Source organism: Chlorocebus sabaeus, chromosome 1, assembly GCF_047675955.1.
Source record: "Chlorocebus sabaeus isolate Y175 chromosome 1, mChlSab1.0.hap1, whole genome shotgun sequence".
Classification (NCBI taxonomy): domain Eukaryota; kingdom Metazoa; phylum Chordata; class Mammalia; order Primates; family Cercopithecidae; genus Chlorocebus; species Chlorocebus sabaeus.
Genome location: NC_132904.1, coordinates 69,191,822 through 69,214,760, shown reverse-complemented (window position 1 = coordinate 69,214,760; position 22,939 = coordinate 69,191,822). Strand labels below are relative to the sequence as shown.

Here is a 22,939-nt window from a genome sequence, read left to right as displayed (position 1 = left end):
TCCCCCTGGGGGCAGCGGTCACAGGAGGATCTTCCAGGAGTCATCCTGTGGCTCCTCGGGCTGCCCCTTGCCCTCTATGGGAGGAGGTGCCATGGGAAGTCCCCAACCCCCGTAGAGTGTGTCTGTGCCTGAGGGCCAGGGAGCCAGGCCAGAGCCCCATCTTGCTGGTGGTGGGAGCGCCCCAGGTCTCTGTAGGCGTAGGGCTGATTGGGTCACCTTTCTGGGTGGGAAGGGACTGAGCTAGGCCGAGGGTGAGGACTGGGAGAGTGGGGAGGGTCCTGGGGTAGGGCTGTGGAGGGTTGAGGTCAGGAGCTACGCCATGTATCAGGTGAGCCCAGTGGGCTAGAGTGGGCCCTGGTTGCAGGGGGCAGAGGCAGGAGGCAGTGGTGAGGGCCCAGAAGTCCAGGCAATCTGAGAAGGCTAGGGTGAATGGGGGCAGCATGGATGCAGGGCAAAGGTGTGCCCAAAACATGGTAAACAGGAAGGAGTTGGGGGAAGGGGCAGTGGTCCCCAGACCCATTTGGGGCCAGGGGTATGTGGTGCGGCCAGAGGGGCACAGTATGTGATAGACTTTTTGACAAGGCCTAAAACCAAACCATTTAACTTTCAGCTACATGTATTTGCAAGTGAGGTACGTTAGACATTCCTGAGTCATCCCACACCTCCTTCCCTACCTGACCGTCTTTTGGGGTCTTGGGCATGAGGGGCCCCTGGGTGAGGCTTAAGGTGTGGTGGATGAGAGTCAGGGCCAGGGTGGGGTCTGATGGTGTCTGGAGGACAAACCTCCGGGACCCTGGCGTCTGGAGTTTATTAGTGAGCCTCAGTCCATTTCCCACGTGAAAGTCCGAGGGCTGCGCTCTGTGCTGCTGGCCACTAGTGCCTGGGAGGGAGACCTTATTTGATTAGCTTTGTCTTAGACCCTTGGGAGGGTAAGGCAGGGGCAGGGAGGGGGCTTTGGGTCTCAGTCTCTTATTTTTCAAGCAGACAGCCTAGGAAATTAGCAATTTCACTTGTAATAGTTCTGTTAGTAATCTATGCATGTTACACTTAAATCATAAAGCTACCTTATAATGATGGTTTTGGGGAGCAAACTGGAATAAACTCAATTCTAATGACTTAAAACATTTATCATTTTTTTCTGATTATAAAAATGGTACTCAATTGTGAAAACTTGAAACAGTGCCGACTTGAAGGTTGTAGAAAGTGAAAGTCTTTCAAGATTGGGGTTGGAGTTAGTGTGAGGCCTGAAAGTGGGGTCAGCAATGCCTACTGTCCCTTAGTCTTTCATGTCCCTTAGTCATTAATAAAACTGTGGCTTAGCATTTTATTAGGGTGATGCTGGTAGGGTTGCTGCAAGAAGGTTGTTAAAAGGTCCTGCCTCCCGCCAGGTCCACTGTGTGTGGGTGGGCGTGTTGTGTACTGCTCAGAGGTGCCTGGCAGGTGTGTGGAAGTGAGGGAGAAGGAGGACTGAAACCCAGCCTGTCCTCTTCTTGCTCAGCTGCTTCCCCTGGTGTGGGGCTCCCGGAAGAAGAGGAATCTTTTTCTTTGCCTAACGGCCACACCTGGGTTGGAGACAGCTCTTCTCCCCCGGCTCCCCACATTCCCCAAGGGGAGCTGTTGAGTTCATTGTATGATGGGAGTGTGCCGTGCGGGGCGTTCCAGGCAGAGGTCCAGAATGCCGTGGAGTCAGGTCTGGTCTGGAGCTCTGCAGGGGGACATGGCTGGAGGTAGGCGTGGTAGCGGGATGCGGAGGGAGTGGAGGGAGTCTAGCCTCGGGATGCGGAGGGAGTCTAGCCCAGAGCCTGACTACAAGCCTAGCACCCAGGGTCAGGACTAGGCAAGACCTTGGGGCTAGGGACAGGAAGTGACTGCCTGGCGGCAGAGGAGTGAGCAGAAGAGCAAGCTGACCTCCAGTACACACGCGGTGGCGTGTCATGGTCATCTGGGTGCCAGGCTCTAGGAGGCAGGGGGTGACAGCTCTACTTTGTGGAGGGGATACTGAAGCTCAGAACGTGATGTGACTTGCCCCGGGCTTCAGACAAGAAATGGTGGAGCCAGGACTGGAACCAGAGTTGTCTTGCACCCTAGGTGGGGAGGGGACCCAGGCCTGAAGCCCAGGGACGTTGCTGATAGACCCTGAGCTCCCCACCAGCTAGCTGAGGCAGCTCTTCATTCCCCCAGGCCCTGGGGTCCCACTCAGTCCTCACTGCCCTGAGGGGCTGCTCCCCATCAGCCACCAGCACTGCGGAGACCCCAGAAGACAGGCCACACCACACATGGGCCAGGACAGGAATCTCCTGGTGCCAGGGAGAGTTATAGGGCAGAGATGTGGCCTGGGGTGGGACAGGAGGCCCCAGTGTGCCTTCCTGGGACTGTTATGTGGTGGCCGCCAGTCCCCAAGAGATGGAAAATAGGCTGCTTGGCCCAGGAATCAGTCAGTTTGCCCACTTACCTGCTGCCTTTCCTGGCAGGGCTGGAGGGAGGTGGCTTCTGCAGGGGTGTGGGGGGCCACTTCTGCAGCCTCTGGGCTGGGAACCCAGCCCCCACTAGTTCCTCATATCTACGGAAGTGTCTCTAAGACTCTTGCCTGAGTGAGCGGAGCCTGGAGAAAGCCCAGGAGGGCAGCAGAGCGAAGGGGCCCTACGCAGAGGTATCACCTGGTGCCTGGGCTAGGGAGGGCTGAGGGTGGAGTTCTGGGCTGTGGGGTCGTTGAGCACGGTTGAATTGCTAGTAGGGAGTTGTGTGTGGTGGAGAAGAGCAGATCTGAGGTGTGGTCATTGGGTGGGGTGGTAGGTGTGTGTGGCCCTGGGAGATGTGCGGCCTTTGAGGTAGTGTGAGGTGTGCATTTGTGGTACCGGTGGGGTGTGGTTTGTAGACCCAGACCTGGCCAGAACTGCCTGTATATGTTCTTGGTTCCTGTTGAGGAGTTCCGAGGAGTTTCCTGAGGTCTGGATGCTGGGGTCCCTGCCCTGCTTGCCTGTGCTGGGACAGCTGGGCCCAGGGTAGAGGATGAGGCTGTATAAGGGAGGTGTTGGTGGACAAGCTGAGGCCTCAGTCAGGACCCCTAGCCTGCCTTCCTCCCCTCCTGGCTCCCCGTAGGGCTAGGTCTTTCCTTGAACCCAGGGCAGAGCCCTGTGCGGAGGGGAGCTGAGGATGCAATCGGGGGAGGCGACTTGGCCAAGAGGACTCCAGAGCTGGGTGTGGAAAGGGTTAGGGCCTTTAAGGCTGCCCTGATCCAGGGCTGACTCATGCAAATCAGAATGCAAAACAGGCTCAGGGAGGCTTCAAGAGAGGGCCACACCCACACAGTCAGCAGACTGCAGGTGACCGAGGGCCAGCCATTGAGCCTCTCTAAACATCTTCTGTTCCTACCCCACTGACATCTCCTGTTGCCAAATTCACCAGGTCCTTTTCTGTCCCTGGGCCTTGCACACCCAGTCCCCTTTGCCGGGAATGGCTTCTACCTGACTACCTCCTGGTAGAAGGTAGTCTTCTAGAAGAAGGATACCTACTTATCCTTCAAGGCCCAAGTCAGGGGTTCCTTCTAGAAGCCTCCCTTACTTCACCAGACAGAAGCAGTCACATCCTCTGAAGGCCCCGTGAGCTACAGCAGGTGACCTGGTGAGCTTCTACCTCACACAGCTTCCATGACATGAAGAAGAATCCCAGTCCTTAGGGTTGTTATAAGAACGAATGAGGGGCCGGGTGCAGTGGCTCACGCCTGTACTTCTAGTACTTTGGGAGGCCAAGAGAGGAAGCTTGCATGAACTCAGGAGTTTGAGACCAGCCTGGGCAACGTGGCAAAACCCCATCTCTACAAAAAGTACAAATATTAGCCAGGCATGGTGCATGTGCCTCTAGTCCAGCTATTCTGGAGAAGCTGAGGTAGGAAGATCACTTGAGCCCAGGAGGCTGAGGTTGCAGTGAGCTGAGATCACACCACTGCACTCCAGCCTGGGTGGCAGAGTGACCCTGTTTCAAAAAAAAAAAAAAAAAAAAAAAAAGAACAAATGAGATGGAGAAAATCTACCAGGGGCTGGGCACATGGTTGCCAAATGGTGTACATTTAGGGAAAGAAGGAAGCTGGAGGATGCCTGTCTTTGGCTAAGGCTCTGGGTCATCTTCTTGCTGGGCTGGTGAAACAGGTCGCTAGTCAGTAGTGGGTAGAGATATTATCAGGGAGTTGGTGGGCTGGGACAGAGAAGGGGTGATGAGATTTGAACTCTGACCTTGGGGTTGAAATGGTAGGTAGAGAACAGAAGGGCAAAAGTGTTGGTTCCAGCAAGAGGGACTCAAGCCAGACGTGAAGGACTGGCTGGCAAGGATTAGAGATTCCAGGAAACCTTTACCTCTGGACTGGGACCGAGTGTACCTGTGAGCCCAGCCAGGTCCTGGGTACCACTGTGGATGGCAGAGGAGATAAGAAAGGGTATGGACTCTCAGGATACTCCAGGATACATGGGGGATTGGGTGGAGGTGGACCCCCACAAAATGAGCAACCAAAGAGAGAGCAGAAGCAGTGCCGAGATGTGGGGCTCAGCCTTAGAGGACTAGGAGCTTGAGGGGGCAGTCAGGGTGGACTTTTTGGAGGAGGTGGCCTGGAGCCACCTGAAGATGGGAGGATGTGGTTTACTCATTCATTGTCAGCAGACAGTTTCGGGGGCTGCCTGTTTGCCAGGCCAGTGCCTAGTGTGAGAAGTGACATGGAGGAAGTCATGGACAGGGCCAGCCCAGCCTGGCTGGGGGTTGGGGTGTCACTGACAACTTGAGCAAGTCACTTCCTCCCTGGGGGTGTGTGTTTCTTCATCTGTAAACGTCAGAACTGAATGAAGTTGAATGACGGACCAAGGAGTGCTTGAAGGCACTGGGAACCATGGAAAGGCTTTGAATGGGGATGGGACCGTAGTTGGCATAGCAGAGAGACGCTGGAGGGACACGAGAGAGAAGGAGAGTCAGGATAGGGGTGTGGGGTGCTGAGGCCTGACTGGGCCCTTGGGGTGGAGAGGAGGGAAATCCCTCAGCTCTTGGCTGTGCTGTCGCAACAGGATGACTCTCCCCTCTGCCATGTCCCTGCCTTCCTGAGGATGAGGACTCAGTGATGTGTCATAGCAGCTGAGGGGCTTAAACCTCCAAACTAGGACTTGGATTAGGGTAGAGCAAGTGAGGCGCTTGCCTCTGTTGCAGAATTTGAGGGGGTACCAAAAAACTCAGTAATTAGCTGGGTTTGGTCACGAGATCCTGTGGTCCCCGCTACTGGAGGGGGGAGGTAGGAGGATCACTTGAGCCCAGGAGGTTGAGGCTGCAGTGAGCCATGATCATGCCACTGCACTCCAGCCTGGGCAACAAAGCGAGACCCTCCCTGTCTCAAGAACAAACAAACAAAAGATACCTAAAATTTAAAAGCAATAGCTATTTATTTAAAAAAGGTCAGTAATCGAGGTATATAATATTTAATGCCATTTAAAAATAAAAATTAATGCCAGAAATCCATGATGAGCAAAATATAAAACATTTAACATTTTAAATAAAAAGAGGACCAGTACTGATGATTCTGTCTTTGCCTCAGGCTGCAGTGTGGCTTAGCAGGGCACTGCTCTGAACTTCTTTTTCCAATTTGCTGCTTTCTCCAGGAAGCTTTCCCTGACCCCAGCCTGGTTGAGGGCCCCCTAGGCTGTTTTCACTGGATGATAGTATCTGATCCCTTCCAGCCTGAGATTCCTGGAGGGCCAGTCCAGGTCTGAGGTCTGGTTCATGCTTGCAGTGCCTTGAACAGGGCTGTTCCAAAGGGGTATCAGTGCCCAGTTACCATGTCTTTGAACTTAGCCAGATGCCTTTAGTGCAGGAATAGGAACTTGAGAGAGGCCCAGTAGGGAGCCAGGCTTTTCTCAGGGAGAGAAGTAGTTTCCTGTTTCCCAGACCTTGTCATTCCAGTGGGGGTGGTTGGGACCATCATCTATCCATCTGTGTTAAACCCTTAGCACAGTGCCTGGCCTATATATAGCAGGTGCTCAGGTTTTTTTGTTTGTTTTGTTTCATTTTTGAGCCAGAGTCTCACTCTGTCACCCAGGCTGGAATGCAATGGCGTGTTCTCGGCTCACTGCAACCTCTGCATTTCAGGTTCAAGCGATTCTCCTGCTTCAGCTTCCTGAGTAGCTGGGCTTACAGGCACCCACCACCATGCCCAGCTAAGTTTTTGTATTTTTAGTAGAGACGGGAGTTCACCATGTTGGTCAGGCTGGTCTCAAACTCCTGACCTCAAGTGATCCACCTGCGTCGGCCTCCCAGAGTGCTGGGATTACAGTCGTGAGCCACTGCACCCGGCCCTCAGGTTGTGTTTTGAGAGGCCATGAAGAGTGGTTAAGAGTTGATGGCCAGGCTGGTGGCTCACACCTGTAATCCCAGCACTTTGGGAGGCGGAGGCGGGTAGATCACTTGAGCCCAGGAGCTCAAGACCAGCCTGGGCAACATGGCAAAACCCCATCTCTACCAAAAAAAATGGAAAAATTAGCCGGGCGTGGTGGCGCAAGCCTGTAGTCCTAGGTACTTGGGAGGCTGAGGTGGGAGAATTGCTCGGGCCTAAGAGGCAGAGGTTGCGGTGAGCAGAGATTGTGCCACTGCACTCCAGCCTGGGTGACAGAGCGAGACCCTGTCTAAAAAATAAAGTTGAGAGCTACAGTCTCCAGTATGAATAGAGTGTAAGCCACAATGCAATTTTAACTGTCCAAGTGAAATTAATGTTAATAATATATTTCATCATGTAAACAATAGGGAGATTATTGAGATATTTTGCACTTTTTTTTTTTTTTTTTTGGTGCTCAGTCTTCAAAATCCACTGTGTTCAAAATCTAGCACATCATATTCCAGGGACCACATTTCAAATGTCCAACAGCCATATGAGGCTACTGCTGGCTGCTATTGGACAGCACAGGGCTAGACTATATTCATACTGCCTCCTTCTTAGGTGTGTGGCTTTGAAAAGTTATTTAACCTCCCTTTATCTCAGTTTCTTCATCTGTAAACAGGGATAGCAATCATATGTACCTCCCAGGGCTGCTGTGAGGCTTTAGTGAGTTAATATAAAGTGCTTGGATACCTGGCATGCAGTAAGCACTGTTTATGTGGTCTCCTTTTCTTTTTATTTTTCTTTTTTTTTTTTTTTTGAGACGGAGTCTCGCTCGGTGGCCCAGGCTAGAATGCAGTGGCCAGATCTCAGCTCACTGCAAGCTCCGCCTCCCGGGTTTACGCCATTCTCCTGCCTCAGCCTCCCGAGTAGCTGGGACTACAGGCCCCCGCCACCTCGCCCGGCTAGTTTTTTTGTATTTTTTAGTAGAGACGGGGTTTCACCGTGTTCTCCAGGATGGTCTCGATCTCCTGACCTTGTGATCCGCCCGTCTCGGCCTCCCAAAGTGCTGGGATTACAGGCTTGAGCCACCGCTCCCGGCCGGTCTCCTTTTCTTGTTTTAAATTGTTGCTTGAGTAGCACTGCCATTTTTGCCAACGCTTTCATCTGAAGTGCTAGCTACTTAAAGGTTGTTTTTTAAATACTCACTTTTGGGCTGGGTGCAGTGGCTTATGCCTACAATCTTAGCACTTTGGGAGGTCAAAGTGGGAGGATTGCTTGAGACCAGGAGTTTGAGACCAGCCTGGGCAACATAACAAGACCCTGTCTTTACACAAAATAACACAATTAGCTGGGCACTGTGGCATGTACGTGTAGTTCCAGCTACTTGGGAGGCTGAGGCAGGAAGATTGCTTGAGCCTGGGAGTTGGAGATTGCAGTAAGCTATGATTGCACTACTACACTCCAGCCTGGGCAACAGAGCAAGACCCTGTCTCAAAAATAAAATAAGGCTGGGTGCAGTGGCTCACACCTGTAATTCTAGCAGTTGGGGTGGCTGAGGTGGGTGGATCACTTGAGGTCAGGAGTTCAAGACCAGCCTGGCCAATGTGGCAAAACCATGTCTCTACTAAAAATACAAAAATTAGCTGGGCATGGTGGTGCGCACCTGTAGTCCCAGCTACTCGGGAGGCTGAGGCAGGAGAATCGTGCTTGAACTTGGGAGGTGGAGGCGGCAGTGAGCCAAGATTGCGCTACTGCACTCTAGCTGGGGCGACAGAGTGAGACTCTGTCTCAAAATAAATAAAATAAAATACTTAAAAAATATATACCTGTTTTAGCCCTGTCCTAGGAAGTGATAATCATGGAGTTTACTTAAGATAAATACCTGTTTATGTGATTGTAAGATGTAAAATGTTCATGAATACCTGCTGAAGCCGTTATGCAGAGCACAGCAGTTTTGAAGTTAACCCTAGTGTTGGCAGACCTGACTGCTCTAGGCCCTGGGGAGGGAGACCTGTCTATGTCACCCCACTGGTCACTAGCCCCACAGAGCCCTGGCCATCTGCATAGCGAGGGTGGTGGCCTGCTTAGGGGTGTCCTATTCTTTCTCCTTCTACCTGGAAGCATCCGCTTTTGGTCTGTTTTCCTCAACCTCCCCTACATGTTTAGGGGCAGGGCCCTGGGGTCTCATGCCCCTGACTCAGTTATCCCACTTGTTCCCTTAGGCCACTTCATGGTCCCCAGGCTTAGTGGAGAGGGTCCTGTGTCCCTGGGTCCTCTAAGGTCCCCCACCTCTCCTGACAGGCTCTGTGTCAAGGAGAGTTCTTTAGTCGTGGGGCTGCATGGTCCCTTCCTCACCCTTCCTGGGGCTGTCCCTTCCACAGTCTGCCCCTATACACATCCCAGCACTGGTCTTGCGGGGCCAGACAGTAGGGAAGTCCTGACTCCTCTTTACCACCTGTGCGGCCCCCACATCTGGACAGGCCTGTCTGTCTGTCTTCTCCCTCCAGGAAGGCCTTCCTCTGGTCTGACTTCTGTTGCCAGCTTCTATGAACATGAGGTTCCCTGAATCCTTTCCTCTTCCCTCTTCCTTCTCTTCCTCTTCTTCCACCTCTTCCCCATCTCTTCTTTTTTCTTTTCTTTTTTTTTTTTTTTTGAGTCAGGGTCTGGCTCTGTCACCCAGGCTGGCATGCAGTGACTCAATTACAGCTCACTGCAGCCTCCACCTCCTGGGCTCAAGTGATTCTCCCACCTCAGCCTCCTAAGTTCCTGGGACTACAGGCACACACTACCATAGCTGGCTAATTTTTGTATTTTTGTCATACAGATGGGGTCTCCTTATGTTGCCCAGGCTGGTCTTGAACTCATAGACTCAAAGAATTCACCTGCCTCAGCCTCCCAAAGTGCTGGGATTATAGGCGTGAGCTACTGTGCCTGGCGCCCATTTCTTCTTTCGTTTTCCCTGTCCCTCTCCCTCTTCCCCTCTCCTTCTCTGGCATCTCATAGTGGCCTTGCCTCATGGGCTTTCTCCTCCATCCCTGTCCTTGCAGCTTCTGCCTCAGGCCAAGATGAGGAGCCCTTCAGAATAGCTGCTGTCTCTGGGAGGACCCAGGCGTCCTTGGCAGCCCAGCTGGTGAGTCAGGAGATGGAGTGGTGGGAACAGGGCTGGCTGTGGCATGCTAGGCCTTAACATTGAGGTGGGGGGAGGCTTGAAGGAGGCTGACACCTGATAGCCCATTTTCCATTTTGAGAACTGAGCTTGAGAGGCAGAGGGTGAGGCCCAAAGAGCTTGCTACGAGCCTCCCAGCAGGCCTTGGAACCTTGGAACGGGGAGGGGGTATGGGACAAAGGGACAAGGCAGGGGCCAGCAGGCTGAATTTTGAGGGTCAGTGTGTATGTTATCTCCTCATTGGATTCCCCTCTCTGCCTGGCAAGTTTTGTTCCCTTTCTCATTCTCAGGCTCTATTCATGGTTATCACATTCCCTTTTAATTTTTATTTAGTTTTTACAAAATTAAAAAGATACAGAAGGGTATAGTGTCTCCTGTCTTCCCAGCTGTCAATTCCCCTCCCCAAACTCAGTCATATATATCCGTACAGTTTTCTTTGTTTATATTTGCGTATATATATAACATGTATATTTTTTCTTTTTCTTTAACCAAGATGGTTACATAACATTGTTCTGCATCTTGCTTTTCCACTTAACACATCTTTAATATCATTTTATATGAACTTTAGAATCTGCTGGTCTCAACAAATTCCAGTTGGTAATTTTAGTTAGGATGGTGTTAAAGTTTTAGCTTAACCCTGGAGGAACTGACATCTTTATCATGTTGAAGTGAAAAGTCTCTCTCTCCTCAGAGGTGCATTTCCAGGGAAGCTGGAGTTTGAGGTGCAGGGCTCCTTCCAGGATGTAAAGAGGGGCCCGAACAGTGTGTGCATGTGGTCATGTGTTTTTGTGAATTTTGCAAAAGTGAGATGCTCTTAAGGAGAGTGTGTTAGTCTGTTTTGCATTGCAATCAAGGAATATCCTGAGTAATTTGTAAAGAAAAGAGGTTTATTTGGCTCATGGCTCTGCAGGCTGTACAAGCATGGCACCAGCACCTGCTCAGCTTCTGGTGAGGCCTCAGGGAGCTTTTAGTCAGGGCAGAAAGCGAAGCGGGAGCAGGCGTGTCACATGGCGAGAGAGGGAGCAAGAGAGAAGCCGGGCTCTTTTAACCAGCTAGCTCTTATGTGAACAAATAGAGTGAGAACTCACTTGTTACTGTGGGGAGGGCACCAAGCTATTCATGAGGGATCTGTCCCTGTGACCCCAAACACCTCCCACTAGGTCCATCTCCAACATTGGGGGTCACATTTCAGCATGAAATGTGGAGGGGACAAACATCCAAACCACATCATAGGGCACCTAAATTGTGTAAGCTTCAGGCTTCATGAACTTCAGGCCCTATGAACTCTGGATCTTCCACTGTTCCCTCCTGTCCCTTCAGGCCTTAGTTTTCTTCCTAGGAGGAAGCTGGTAACTGTTGTCACCTTGCCCCCATGTGTCTTTTCAGAGATGCTTTGTTCACCTACCGGTAGCTACACACTGCTCCATGCTCTCCTTTGTTTTTTTTTCACAGAGAGAAAATGTTATACAAACTGTTCTGCACTTTTCTTTACTCGTTTAACAGTGTATCTTGTAGATCATCCCATGCCAATATGTAAGGAGTTTCCTCATTCTTATGGCTGCTCAGTATTCTTTTGCACAACTATACCATAATTTAGTTAACCAATCTCCCATTGGTGGCCATTTTGGTTATTTCCATTCTTTTGCTATTAAACAGAGGCACTGCAGCCAGTAACCTTCTATATATGTCAGTTCTGGTGGGTGCCAGTAAAAGTGCAGGCTAAGTGCCTATGGGTGACTAGGTCAACCATCTGCATCTCTTTTTTTTTTTTTTTTTTGCTGGGAGGACAAAGTCTCTGCCACCCAGGCTGGAGTGCAATGGTGCAATCTCGGCTCACTGCAACCTCCACATCCTGGGTTCAAGCGATTCTCCTGCACCTCAGACTCCCGAGTAGCTGGGATTACAAGTGTCTGCCACCATGCCCGGCTAACTTTTTGTATTTTTAGTAGAGAAGAGGTTTTACCATGTTGACCAGGCTGGTCTCAAATTCCTGACCTCAAGTGCTGGGATTACAGGTGTGAGCCACCGTGCCCAGCCCAGACATCTGCATCTCTTAGGGCTTTCATGCCTAGAGGCATTCCACAGCCAGGGAAGGGATGCCCTACCCCATTACCAGTGCCTGTATTTTCCAACTTTATTGCTCTTTGACAGTCTGATAGGTAGAAAGCAGTATTTCAGAATATTTTACATTCATATTTCCTAGTATGGGGGAGGTTAAGTTCCTTTTCAGATATTTAAGAGCCATTTATATTTTCCTTTCTGTAAATTTTTTCATTCATACTCTTTGCCCATTTTTCTGTTAGATGATTGATCTGTTTCTTATTTCTGCATGCTTTTCAGCTTTGAGGAAACTGAGCCCTTTGTGTGGAATATGAGTGGCAGATATCCCCTAGTTTGTTGTTTAGCTCTTGGCTTTGCTTATGGTGCTTTTTACCATGCAAGAATGCTTGATTTTTGTAGAGTTGAATATTTCAGTCTTTTCTGTGTACCTTCTGGATTTGTTTCATTTTCAAAAGGCTTTTGACTCTCTGAAATGATTTATTATTATTATTATTATTATTTTTAGAGACAGTCTCACTCTGTTGCCCAGGGTGGAGTGCAGTGGTGTGCAGTGGTGTGATCATAGCTCACTGCAGCCTCGAACTCCTAGGCTCAAGCAATTCTCCCACCTCATCTTCGCAAGTAGCTGAGACCACAAGTGTACAACTGGCTAATTTTCAGGGTTTTGTTTTTTTTTTTTTTTTTGGTAGAGACAGAGTCTTTCTGTGTTGCCCAGGCTGGTCTTAAACTCTTGGCCTCAAGCAGTCCTCTTGCTTTAGCCTACCAAAGTGTTGGGATTACAGGCATGAGCCACCATACCCAGCCCTAAGATGGTTTTGTCAATCCTTTCATTTTTTATTTTTTATTTGTTTTTCTGAAATGGAGTCTCTCTCTGTTGCCCAGGCTGGAGTGCAGTGATTTCAGCTCACTGCAGCCTCCACTCCTGGGTTCAAGCGATTCTTCTGCCTTAGCCTCCTGAGTAGCTGAGATTACAGGTACTTGCCACCACGCCCGGCTAATTTTTTGTATTTTTAGTAGAGACAAGGGTTTGCTATGTTGGCCAAGCTGGTCAAACTCCTGACCTCAGGGGATCTGCCTGCCTTGGCATCCCTAAGTGCTGGGATTATAGGTGTGAGCCACCTCACCTGGCCATGGTTTTTTAAAATACTGAAATCTTTGATCCAGCTGTAATTTTTCTTGTTGTAAAGTGTGAGATAGGGATCCACATTAGTTTTTTTTGAGAGCGCTCTACAGCTGTCCCAGCAACTTAATAACTGCTTGTTTCCCCACGAGTTTGAGAGGCTACTTTTAGTGTATCCTAAATTTGTATATGTATTTGGGTCTACTTTTGAACTTTCTGTTCTGTTTAATTGTTCTGTTCACGCACTGTAACCATATACTGTTTTAATCATTATGGCTTTATAATATGTTTTAACATGTGGTGAGGTTGACTCCCACTGTTTACCCTCCCCACCCTCCACCCCTGCTTCCAGAATTTTCCTGACTCTTCCTGCTTGTTTATTTTTCCATATGAACTTTCAAATCAGCTTGTTTAGCTTCAAAAAAATTATGTGTACATATTTAATTGGATTGTGTACATTTATAAAGTAACTTAGACATCATTAATCTCTTTATGTCGTCTTCTATCCAGAACTTACTATGCTCTGCCATTTGTCCAGGTCTTCTTTTTGTCCCTCAGTAACACTCCCAATTTTTCTTCCTATTGCTGCTGTTTATCTCCTAGGAAGTTTATTCTTGGTGTTTTCTATTTTGTGATGCTCTTGTAAATGGAGTCTTTCATCCTGGTTTCTACCTGTTTATTGCCTATAAATGTTGATTTCTGTTATGTTAATTTTGTTTGTTTTTTGTTTTGTTTTGTTTTGGAGACGGAGACTTGCTATGTTGCCCAGGCTGGGGTGCAGTGGCATGATCTCGGCTTCTGGCAACCTTTGCCTCCTGGGGTCAAGCAGTTTTCCTGCCTCCGCCTCCCAAGTAGCTGGGGCTATAAGCGCCTGCCACCACACCTGGCTAATTTTTTGTATTTTAGTAGAGATGGGGTTTCACTGTATTGCCCAGGCTGGTCTCAAACTCCTGAGCTCAGGCAATCCACCCGCCTCGGCCTCCCAAAGTGCTAGGATTACAGGCGTGCCCGGCCAGTCTGTTATATTAATTTTGAACCCAACTATCTGGTTGTTATAGTTTCTCAGTTGAGCTTCTTGGGCTTTCGAACTCAACACTCATATTATTGGCAACAAATGGATAGTTTATCTCTTCCTTTCTGATTTTAATACCTCTTGTTTATTTTTGTTGTCCAGAGCTTTCAGGGCAATGTGAGGAATAATAATAACAACAGTAAAATGGATATCCTTTTCTCATTTAAGAAGGTATCAGTTTATTTCTGTTTTAGTAAGATTTTTGTTTAAGTAAGCTGGATATTGAGTTTTATCACATGCCTCTTTAGTGTCTGTGGAGATGATCAGATGACTTTTCCCTTTGATCTGCTAATCATCTCTTCTGGTCACCTTCTCTTCATATCACCTCTTGACTCCCACCAGGCCAGGAGCTCTTGATTACAGGGTGCAGGGGTAGAGCCTGAGTCCCCATTGCCTAGTGCCAGGCTATTTTGGAAGAACAAATGGATGAATGACCTTAGTGGGAGGGTTTACCCAATTCCAGGGTCAGGCCCCCAGAGGCCATGTGATGCTGGGTTTACTCACCTCTCACAGCATTTCACTTCCTCCAGGGGCATGGAGGTAGGGGGAGGCTAGTCTCAGCTCCCGGACTGGGCTTGCAGGAGGGACCAGCAGTGGTATACTTCAATGCTCATTAAGCCCTTGGCCTGGCCCTCACTGGGAACTGGTGCCTCAGAGGGACTTGGCCCTGCCCTGGGTCTTGCAGAGGGCAGTGGGGAGGAGGTACGAGACACAGCACCAATCATGCCACTGGCCATTCTCGCGGCAGTGGCCAAGGCTGTGTGTTGGGGTGTGGGGTGGTACCAACCCCAGAGATCATGGAAGGTTTCCTAGAGAAGTAAACGTGAGCTGGATGCTGGGATAGCACAGGGGAAGGGTTGGCGAGATTCAGGGGGAGAGAAGAGCCTGTGTGTTCAGCAGTACCTGGCCTTGTTAGCACATGGAGCACAGGGGAGGAAGCTCCAGGACAGAACTTGAATCTATGGCTTGAGAGAGCCATGCAGACTGCTGGTGAGGGGACCGCTCCTCGGCAGCCTTGCCTCTGACCTATGCCTGTCTGTCTATTCTAGCTCTGGACAGTCAGGCCAGTTGGGCCTCCGCTGGCAGGAACCATGGCAGAGGCTGGGGATGCTGCGCTGTCGGTGGCCGAGTGGCTGCGGGCATTGCACCTGGAGCAGTACACGGGGCTCTTTGAGCAGCATGGCCTGGTGTGGGCCACTGAGTGCCAAGGTCTCAGCGACGCCCGCCTGATGGACATGGGCATGCTACTCCCTGGCCACCGCCGCCGCATCCTGGCTGGCCTGCTCCGTGCCCATACCCCACCGGCCCCTGCACCCCGCCCCACCCCACGGCCTGTGCCCATGAAGCGCCACATCTTCCGCTCACCACCTGCACCCGCCACTCCACCCGAGCCGCTGCCCACTGCTACAGAGGATGAGGGGCTCCCCACTGCCCCACCCATCCCACCCCGGAGGAGCTGCCTTCCGCCCACCTGCTTCACCACTCCGTCCACAGCTGCCCCAGACCCTGTGCTGCCCCCACTGCCGGCTAAGCGGCATTTGGCAGAGCTGAGTGTTCCACCCGTGCCGCCCCGCACCGGACCCCCCCGCCTGCTGTTGAGGTGAGTGGATGCCACCCAGGGTGGGAGGCACACAAGCAGAGGATCCCAGAGGGTAGATGGAGTTTGTGGCCTTTGGTGCTGGGGTAAGAAAGGCGCTTCGGAATGCCAGGGGAACAGCGTGTGCAAAGCTTGGAGGATGGGAGAGCTGCCCGGTGACTCGGGAGGAGGGGAGAGCTGTCCAGGTGCTCAGTGCAGTGCCTGGGCTGCTGGGCGTGTGCCAGTGAGGCCTCCAGGTTTCTGTCTTGGGTGGCTGGGTGGACAGTCATGCCATCACTGATCCAGAGACCCCAGGACAGAAGTGAATTTGAGAGGAAGTCGAGTTCAGCTTGGGGCCTGGCAAGTGTGAGATACTGCTGGGCATCAGGGTGCATTTGGACATCAAGAGGCAACATGTGGAGGAAACAGAAAACTGTGGGGTGGGGTTGGGGGTGAGGGGACTGCCCAGGTCCTGGTGCTGTGCTCTTTCACACCCTTTCTCCTTCTCCCACTACCAAATGTCACCAAATCCTGGGACACTCTCAGGCCTCATCCGGCATGCCCTCCCTCCTCAGACCTGTTTCCCCTCCGGGGCTTCTGGTACCCTGTGTTTTCTTGAGTTTCCCCTGTCTCCTGTGGATGTTCCATGTTAATCTCCTTCACAGACGCCCTCCCTTCCTGGCATCTGCTGGGGTGCCCGGCTGTCAGGGAGCATCCGCAGACAGGGTAGATATGTGTTTGGGGTGAGGGAGATTTGGTGGAACACTTGGGCGAAGTCAGGCTAATCTTGGAAGGCTTCTTGGAGGAGGAAGGGTTGTGTGGAGAGAGGTCTCCTGGCCCCTGTTTGTTTATTGCTGGGCACTCTGCTGGGCTCTGTGCTTCCATGGTCTCCATGATCCCTGCAGCAGACCTTCTGGGAGATTTGTGTGCTGGCTTCATGCAGGACATGAACGAATCAGAGGGAGAGCAGGGAGGGGGCCCTGGCTGGATTGATACCAAGGACATACTCAGGGGGCCTTATGGGGAGGGTCTGGGAGATTCTTCCCACCCAGGGAGGAGCATTAAGTCAGGGGGCCTTGAAGGCCAAGCTAGTGCTGTGGTGTTTTGAGGGTTGATTGGTGGAAGCACAAAAAGACTACATGCTCTTCTGGGTTCACACAACTGATAACAGGTATAGGGTCTCTCCAGGAACCTGGATGGAAGCTCAGATAGAAGTTTCCTGGTGCCCTTGCGCCCTCTAGTGACCATGCTTCTGCATGCAGGAGCGTTTTCTATTCCAACCCCTTTAGCTTCGGGGAAAGAGAAAGAGACAGAGATAGAGAGAGGATAGAGGAGAGAAGAGGATAGAGGAGAGAAAGTCTGTCTGTCTGTCTCTGGGGTTGGAAGTGGGTGAACAAAGGGAAGAAGCAGGGCCCTGGCCAGGTCCCCTCTCAGGCCCTTCCTGTGACTCCCGGACAGGAACTGGAGGCCTGGATTCCTGCTTGGGAGGCAGGATGCCTGGGTCGGGCCCAGCTAGCTTTGTGACTCTGATGAGGACCTGCTCCTCTGGGCCTGTTTCCCCATCAGGTGCCCTCTGTGGTCCTCCACAGCCTTCTGGGCCCTCCTGGCACTGACATCTGAGTTCAGGAGGCTAGCTGGGTAGGAGGAAGTTCTGTCCACACCCCAGGGTCCCAGGGTACCAGCCCCTACTCTCAGAGCCTGTCTGAACGTAGCCATTTAGGCCACATGAAGAGGACGCCAGGCCCCATGGTCAGGAAGAGGTCTAGCCCCTTGTAGTTCGAGTACCCAAAATCTGTTCTGTGCTATGAGAATTGGAAGAAAATTATTCCCTGCAATTTGGGACTATTCCTTACAACAGCAGAGTATGGTAGCAGGTAAGCTACCAAGCCTGGCTTCCTGTGTCCTGGGGTCTTTGGCAGTTGGAGTCATGGGCATCTGCAGTCCTCAGCTTTGTACACACTCAACTCAGAGAGTGTATGGTCTTCAAAGCCCTGTGGTAGAAAAAACTCACAGCAGATAGAGCCTCATGTGTGTATACCAGGCCAAGACTGGGTACTGTAGTGATCAGGGTGGGGGCCAACACGGACCCTGACTGGCCACCCTGTCCCCTCTCAGTCCCTTCCTGTGACCCCCAGCTCCATGGCATGTAGACGAACACTGCTCCTGCCCACTCCCGCCTTGTGGGAGTCCCACCACAGTGTCTTACGACATGGCCTTCCTACCCCTGCTTGCAACCCCTTGTGATGGGGAACTCACTCTCTCAGCCTTAGGGCCTTTCACACAAGGTCATGTGGTGGCTGAGGCCAGTCATCTCCAGGCTCCCCAGTGGAGTTTGGGGGTGGATGCGTGTGCATGTATGTACTCTCAGGGTCTTGAGTCCGTATGAGGCATGTCTGGGCCAGTCTGTGTGTGCACCCATACGGATGGGTGTGGGTGGTAGTGCAAGCTGTCAGGGTGGTAGAATGTCTGTGCATTTACACAGACAGGTTCTGAGGGTGTGTGCTACTAAGATGTGGAAGCATGTAAGGATTTGTGTAGTTTCAGTGGTGACATGGAGTGGTGTGTATGTGAGTTTATTGGAACCTTCGTGCTCACATTACTGCTGTGGTGGGGACCCCAATAGTGTGTGAGTACATCTGTGGGTGTGCATGTGCTGTTTGAGCAGTACATGGCATTTGTGTTATTTGTGCACTGTCTTGAGCCAGTGTGTGCACGTGTGTGTACATGTGCTGCCAAGAGGGTGAGCCCATTAGGATGGCAGCTCCACTGGGGCCAGGATCCTAGTTGATTTTGTTTGCTGCAGAATCCCCAACATCTAGAACAGTAGTGGGTGCCTAATAGGCCCTTGGGAAGTATATCGTGTGGGTGAGTCGATGAATGCCAACGTGAGCCTGTGTACTGGCATGTGCTGAGCTTGGGGTGCATGTGGGTAAACATGCATGTGACTCAGCACCCAGTGAGTGCCCTCAGCACAGCTGGGCCATAGGGCCCTGAGCTCACTGCCCCAGCTCCCTGTCCCCCATCCCACGACCCAACCTATGTCATCCCAGATGTTTTAGGAAGGGAGAGGTCTTCAGAGGAGACAGGTGGGAAGAACGAGGCTGCAGTAGGGTTCTAGGCCGCAGACCAAGGTTTAGGCAAATCAGAAACAAGCAAGGATGGAGTTTCCTCCTCCCAGCCCTGGCACAGCCCAGGACTCTCAGAATCAGTCTCATCATTCTGCCTGGCCTGGGGGGACTCTACATCACCCCCAGAGTCTGCACCCCCTGCACCACCTGCCATTATTATTATCGTCATTATTATTAATAGAGACTAGGTCTCACTCTGTTGCCCAGGCTGGAGTGCAGTGGTGCCATGATAGCTCACTGTAGCCTTGAACTCCTGGGCTCAAGCAATCCTCCCACCTCAGCCTCCCAAGTAGCTGGGACTACAAGTGTGTGCTACCACACCTGGCTAATTTTTAAATCTTTTGTAAAGCCGAGGTCTCCCTTTGTTGCCCAGGCTGGTCTTGAACTCCTGGGCTCAAGCAATCCTCCTGCCTCAACCTCCCAAAGCACTGGGATTACAGGTGTGAGCCACCGCACTCGGCCCCCTACCATTAATTTAAGCTCGTGGTGGGGAACTTGCTGAGGTTTCCAGAGATGCTGAGAAACTTGTCCAGAGTCACCCAGCCCGGCAGAGGGGAAGCCAGTGTCCAGACCCTGCCTCCTGGCTTCAGGTCAGGTCTACTCAGCTCTAAGTGCCGCAGACATGAGCCCTGTGAACTAGCTTCCCTGAGGGTGGCAGAGGGGTCATTTCTGATGTGAGGTTCCAGGGTCATGCTGCAGATCCCCTCCCAGCTTGCTCCGGCCTTTGGTGTCCCTCTCTGATACCTGGATGCCTGGAGGCACCTCAGGAGGTGGGAGTGTGTGCCCAGAAGGCAGCTGCCCAGCTGGAGCCACACTGCCAGGCTTCCCTCCTGTGCCCTTGACTGCCCCGCAGTCCAGCCAATCCCTGGTCTTCCTGGAGGCTGATCACTTGTTGCCAGGCCAGAACTTGTGCCCTTCAAAGAGCCTCTTTCCTAGCCTCTCTGTGTCTCCTTATGTGGGTGGAGTGGTGGAGAGGCCACTGCCAGGACTTGTCAGTCAGGACTTCCTGGGCCTCCACCCTGTGAGGGCCTGCAAGACCAGTGGACACTGTCGGTTGTCTCATCCCAGCTTGGGTGGGGGTGCAGGCTGGGGGCGGGGAGGAAGTGTCTGCCCCGGGGGATTCTGGGTGACTTTTCGCTTTCTCAGTGTTTTCAGGAAGTGTGTGTGTTGGCCACGGCTATAGGGGGTGGAGGAGACAGAAAGCAGGAAGCCTCTAGGAGACCAGAGCTGGGTACAGACATACACACACACATACACACAGACACACACACATACACAGACCGACACACACACACTCTCTCTCTCTCTCTCTCTCTCTCTCTCCCCTCTCTCTCTCTTTCTCTCTCTTTCTCTGTCCTCTTCCCTCCTGGACAGATCCACAGTTATACACAGAAACACACACGCACGACATAAAACTTGAAGACATAAATCACAGGTGCAAAGCCACACCTGGGCCCCAAAACCTCCAAGAGAACGCAGCCTCAGACCCACCCAGCGACCAGGGCCCAGGCTGTTTGGGAGACCAGCCCAGGCGGGACCCAGGCTTCCACAGGCAGGTCCACGACATTCTTGGGCATACGCAACCCGCCTGGCCAGAGCTGTGGGAGTCCTCAGCCCTAAGACCCAGCAGGCATCTGAGGGTAAGCGAGGGGCTGCCGTTGTTGTTGTTGCTGTCGGGCAGGTAGGAGGGAGGCCCTGGGAGGGCTGAAGTACCTGTCTGTCACCTCTGGCCTGGTTTTCTGTGCTACTCTCCTCCCCTTCTCTTTTTTTCTCTTAGAGTTTTGTCTTCTTTTACTTTCCCCACTTCTTCTCTTTTTCTCCTGCCTTTTCCTTTTCTCCCCTTGTCTCACCCGTCCCTCTCCCCTGGGCTTTCTAGGTCTCCACCTCCCCATATGCCTCTCCTGAGTCCACCAGGAGCCCACGGTGCCTGTTTTCTGGGGTTTTCTCAGACTCTGCCCCAAAGAATGCTCCTCTTTGGGGTTCTTGCCCCTTGGGGGCCTGGCGCTGATCGCCTCACTTCTCTGCTCCCAGCTCCCTGCACCCCTCTGGGGGTTCCCTCGGGGAGGCTTAGTTTGGCTTATTTCACTGTCAAGTTCAAGGGTGCTGTGATTCTGAACCTCCCACCCCCAGATCGGGGTGATGGGGAGATGGTGTGCTTCTTAGCCCTCCTCCCCGGGACTGGTGCTGTAGTGGGTGCTTATGGAGTGTGGGGGCTGGTCTCCCCTTTCCTCAGTTACCGTAGATTCCTAATGAACTCAACAATCCTGTGCTCGGGTTACTGGGGACATAGACCTCTAACCAAGTCCTATCCACACACCTGGCGCTCTCTAGCCCTGCCCTGTGCCCCTGGCTCATCTTTTCCATAGGGCCCAGCAGATACCTGCACCTGCTCTTTCTGCCAGGCCAGGCCTGGGCTGGACCCAGGAAGGGCTCAGTACTTCTGTGAGCTCCCTGAGGACTAAACTTCCTCCCGCTGCTGCCCTCAGGAGCCAGCATAGGGCCAGGCCTGGGAAGTGCTTAGAGCTGCCATGGGAAGGGGACCTCTGCCACCTCCTGCCCAGACAGCAGGGCTGGCCAGTGGGGAAGCTGAGTGTAGGTCTGGTTGTGGAAGGCCAAACAGGTTGTGTGGGCTTAGAGGAGGGAGCAGTTTGATGGACTTCCTGGAGGAGGAGGCATGTCCTGAGCACAATGGAGTTAATAATCCCGGGTCATTATGTGGAAAAAAAGCCCCCAGCAGAATGCTTGGTACATAGTGAGTGCTTAGCGAGTGGTAGCTGTTGTCCCAGGGAGAAGTGCTGAGAGCTGGGTGAAGGCACAGTTGTGAGGATGGGCTCCAGGTTAACTGGGCGCTGCCGTGTGGAGAGGTTGGGGAGCTACTGACCTCCAGTGATGAGGATGCGAGTAGGGTGGTGGCCATTCAGTACACACTTACTGAAAGTCCCCTCTGTGCTGGGAACTGCTGGTGGCATGGAGAGGACTGGCCCTAGGGGCTCCCGGCTTGTGCAGAAGTTAAGAGAGGCAGACTGTGGACATCCCATTCTAGCAAGTGAGACCCTAGGAAGGGCTGTCTATGCTGGGGGCTTGGCAGAAGTGAGCAGAGCAGAACCAGGAGAGTGCTGGAGGGGATGACCTTTGAGTTCATGATGGAGGAGGAAGGACGAAGCCACAGAGGAAGCAGGAGGCATAGGACTGAGGCCTGGGCCCCTGAGAGTCCAGAGCATGATTGAGGAAGCGGGCAGCCAGGACAGTTTACCCCTGTGGAAAGGGGACATCAGGGTGGGACACAGGTGTCCCCAGATCACTGGACCCGCAGCCCTGATGATGAGAGTCCAGGGGCTGGGATTGGGCCAGGTCCCCCCAAGACCTGTGTGACATCTTGTGGGGAGGTGGTGACTGTAGGATGGGGTTAGGTCTGGGTCCTCAGTCCTCTGAGGCAGTTCAGTGAAGCACACATTGACTGATATGACCATATTGAGTGATCGGAATTGTGGGGAGCCCCAGGGAGGCCCCATATCAGCCTGCGATGTGAGGGGAGGCCTGCAATAGTGGAGAGGATGGATGTATGATTTGGGCTTTTTGTAGGAGGAGTAGGAGTTGGCCAGGCAGGGGAGGGTGTTCCAGGTGGAAGGAACAGGGTATCAAAGGCCTGTAAGTATGCATTGATAGACTGCAGCTCAGTCAAGGAGGGCTGGAGTGTGAGTATCAGGGTGAGTCCAGGGTCAGCCTGAGATATGCAGACTGCTCCACTCTGTGGCCTTCCTTCTGTCACATTGAGACCTGGTTCTTTCGGCCAGAGATTGGTGTAGATAGAAAGATAGGAAGGGGTCAGGGTGAAGGAAAAGGAGACGGCATCAGAGGCTGCTAAGGCTATGAAGCTGGTTCCTGGCTCAGCCTGTAGGGCCTGGGTCTCCTTCAAGTTGAAGAGGTTCTGCTGATGCCATGTGCAAGTGGCCCTCCTTTACTGAATTATCAGTAAGCCTGGAGACAGATTAGCGAGGAAACTGAGGCTCAGAAAGGAAGGGACTTATTCAAGGTCCCAAACCAATGAGTGGTTGAGCTGGGTTCAAGCCCAGGTCTGCCTGGCTCCAAAGCCCTGTCTCTGGTTAATTGAGTAATCACATATCTCATTTGACCTGGGACAGGCCCTGTTTATGCCTGCTGCCCTGACATATTTATTAATAGTGCCTCTTTTAACTCTTAGAAGTGTTTCTGGTTTATACAATGAACTATGTGGTCATGGGTAAGAGGAGGGTGACCGTGGGCAGGGCTGTGATGTGTTCCCTCTCAGATGGGTCCTGAGACCTGGTGGCCCGTGGGAGGAGGCTGGCCTCAGAGAAGCCTTGGGACCGTGGCATGGCCTTGTTTGTTCGGCTGTGGTGCTGGGCTGCCAGGGTTCAAATCCCAGCTGTGGCATCAAAAACAAATAACCCAACAGCCCTGTGCCTCCGTTTCCTCCTCTGTAAAGTGGAATCA

The 22,939-nt window shown here is 52.2% G+C and overlaps 1 protein-coding gene across 7 annotated transcripts in view; it reads left to right on the top strand.

Annotated features, from left to right (window-relative positions):
• ARAP1 (ArfGAP with RhoGAP domain, ankyrin repeat and PH domain 1) overlaps positions 1-22,939 on the top strand; it is a 67,962-nt gene that overhangs the window by 10,821 nt on the left and 34,202 nt on the right. For 3 of the 7 annotated variants that reach the window (XM_008020036.3, XM_008020032.3, XM_008020040.3), the window contains exons 2-3: positions 9,391-9,473; positions 14,812-15,362. In XM_008020036.3, the coding sequence (XP_008018227.2) occupies positions 14,854-15,362 (509 nt within the window). In that variant the 5' untranslated portion in view covers positions 9,391-9,473; positions 14,812-14,853. Of the gene's footprint in view, positions 1-9,390; positions 9,474-14,811; positions 15,363-19,612; positions 20,107-22,939 lie in introns of those variants that run through there. The other 4 variants (XM_008020039.3, XM_073019167.1, XM_008020042.3 and 1 more) reach the window with 2 other exon arrangements.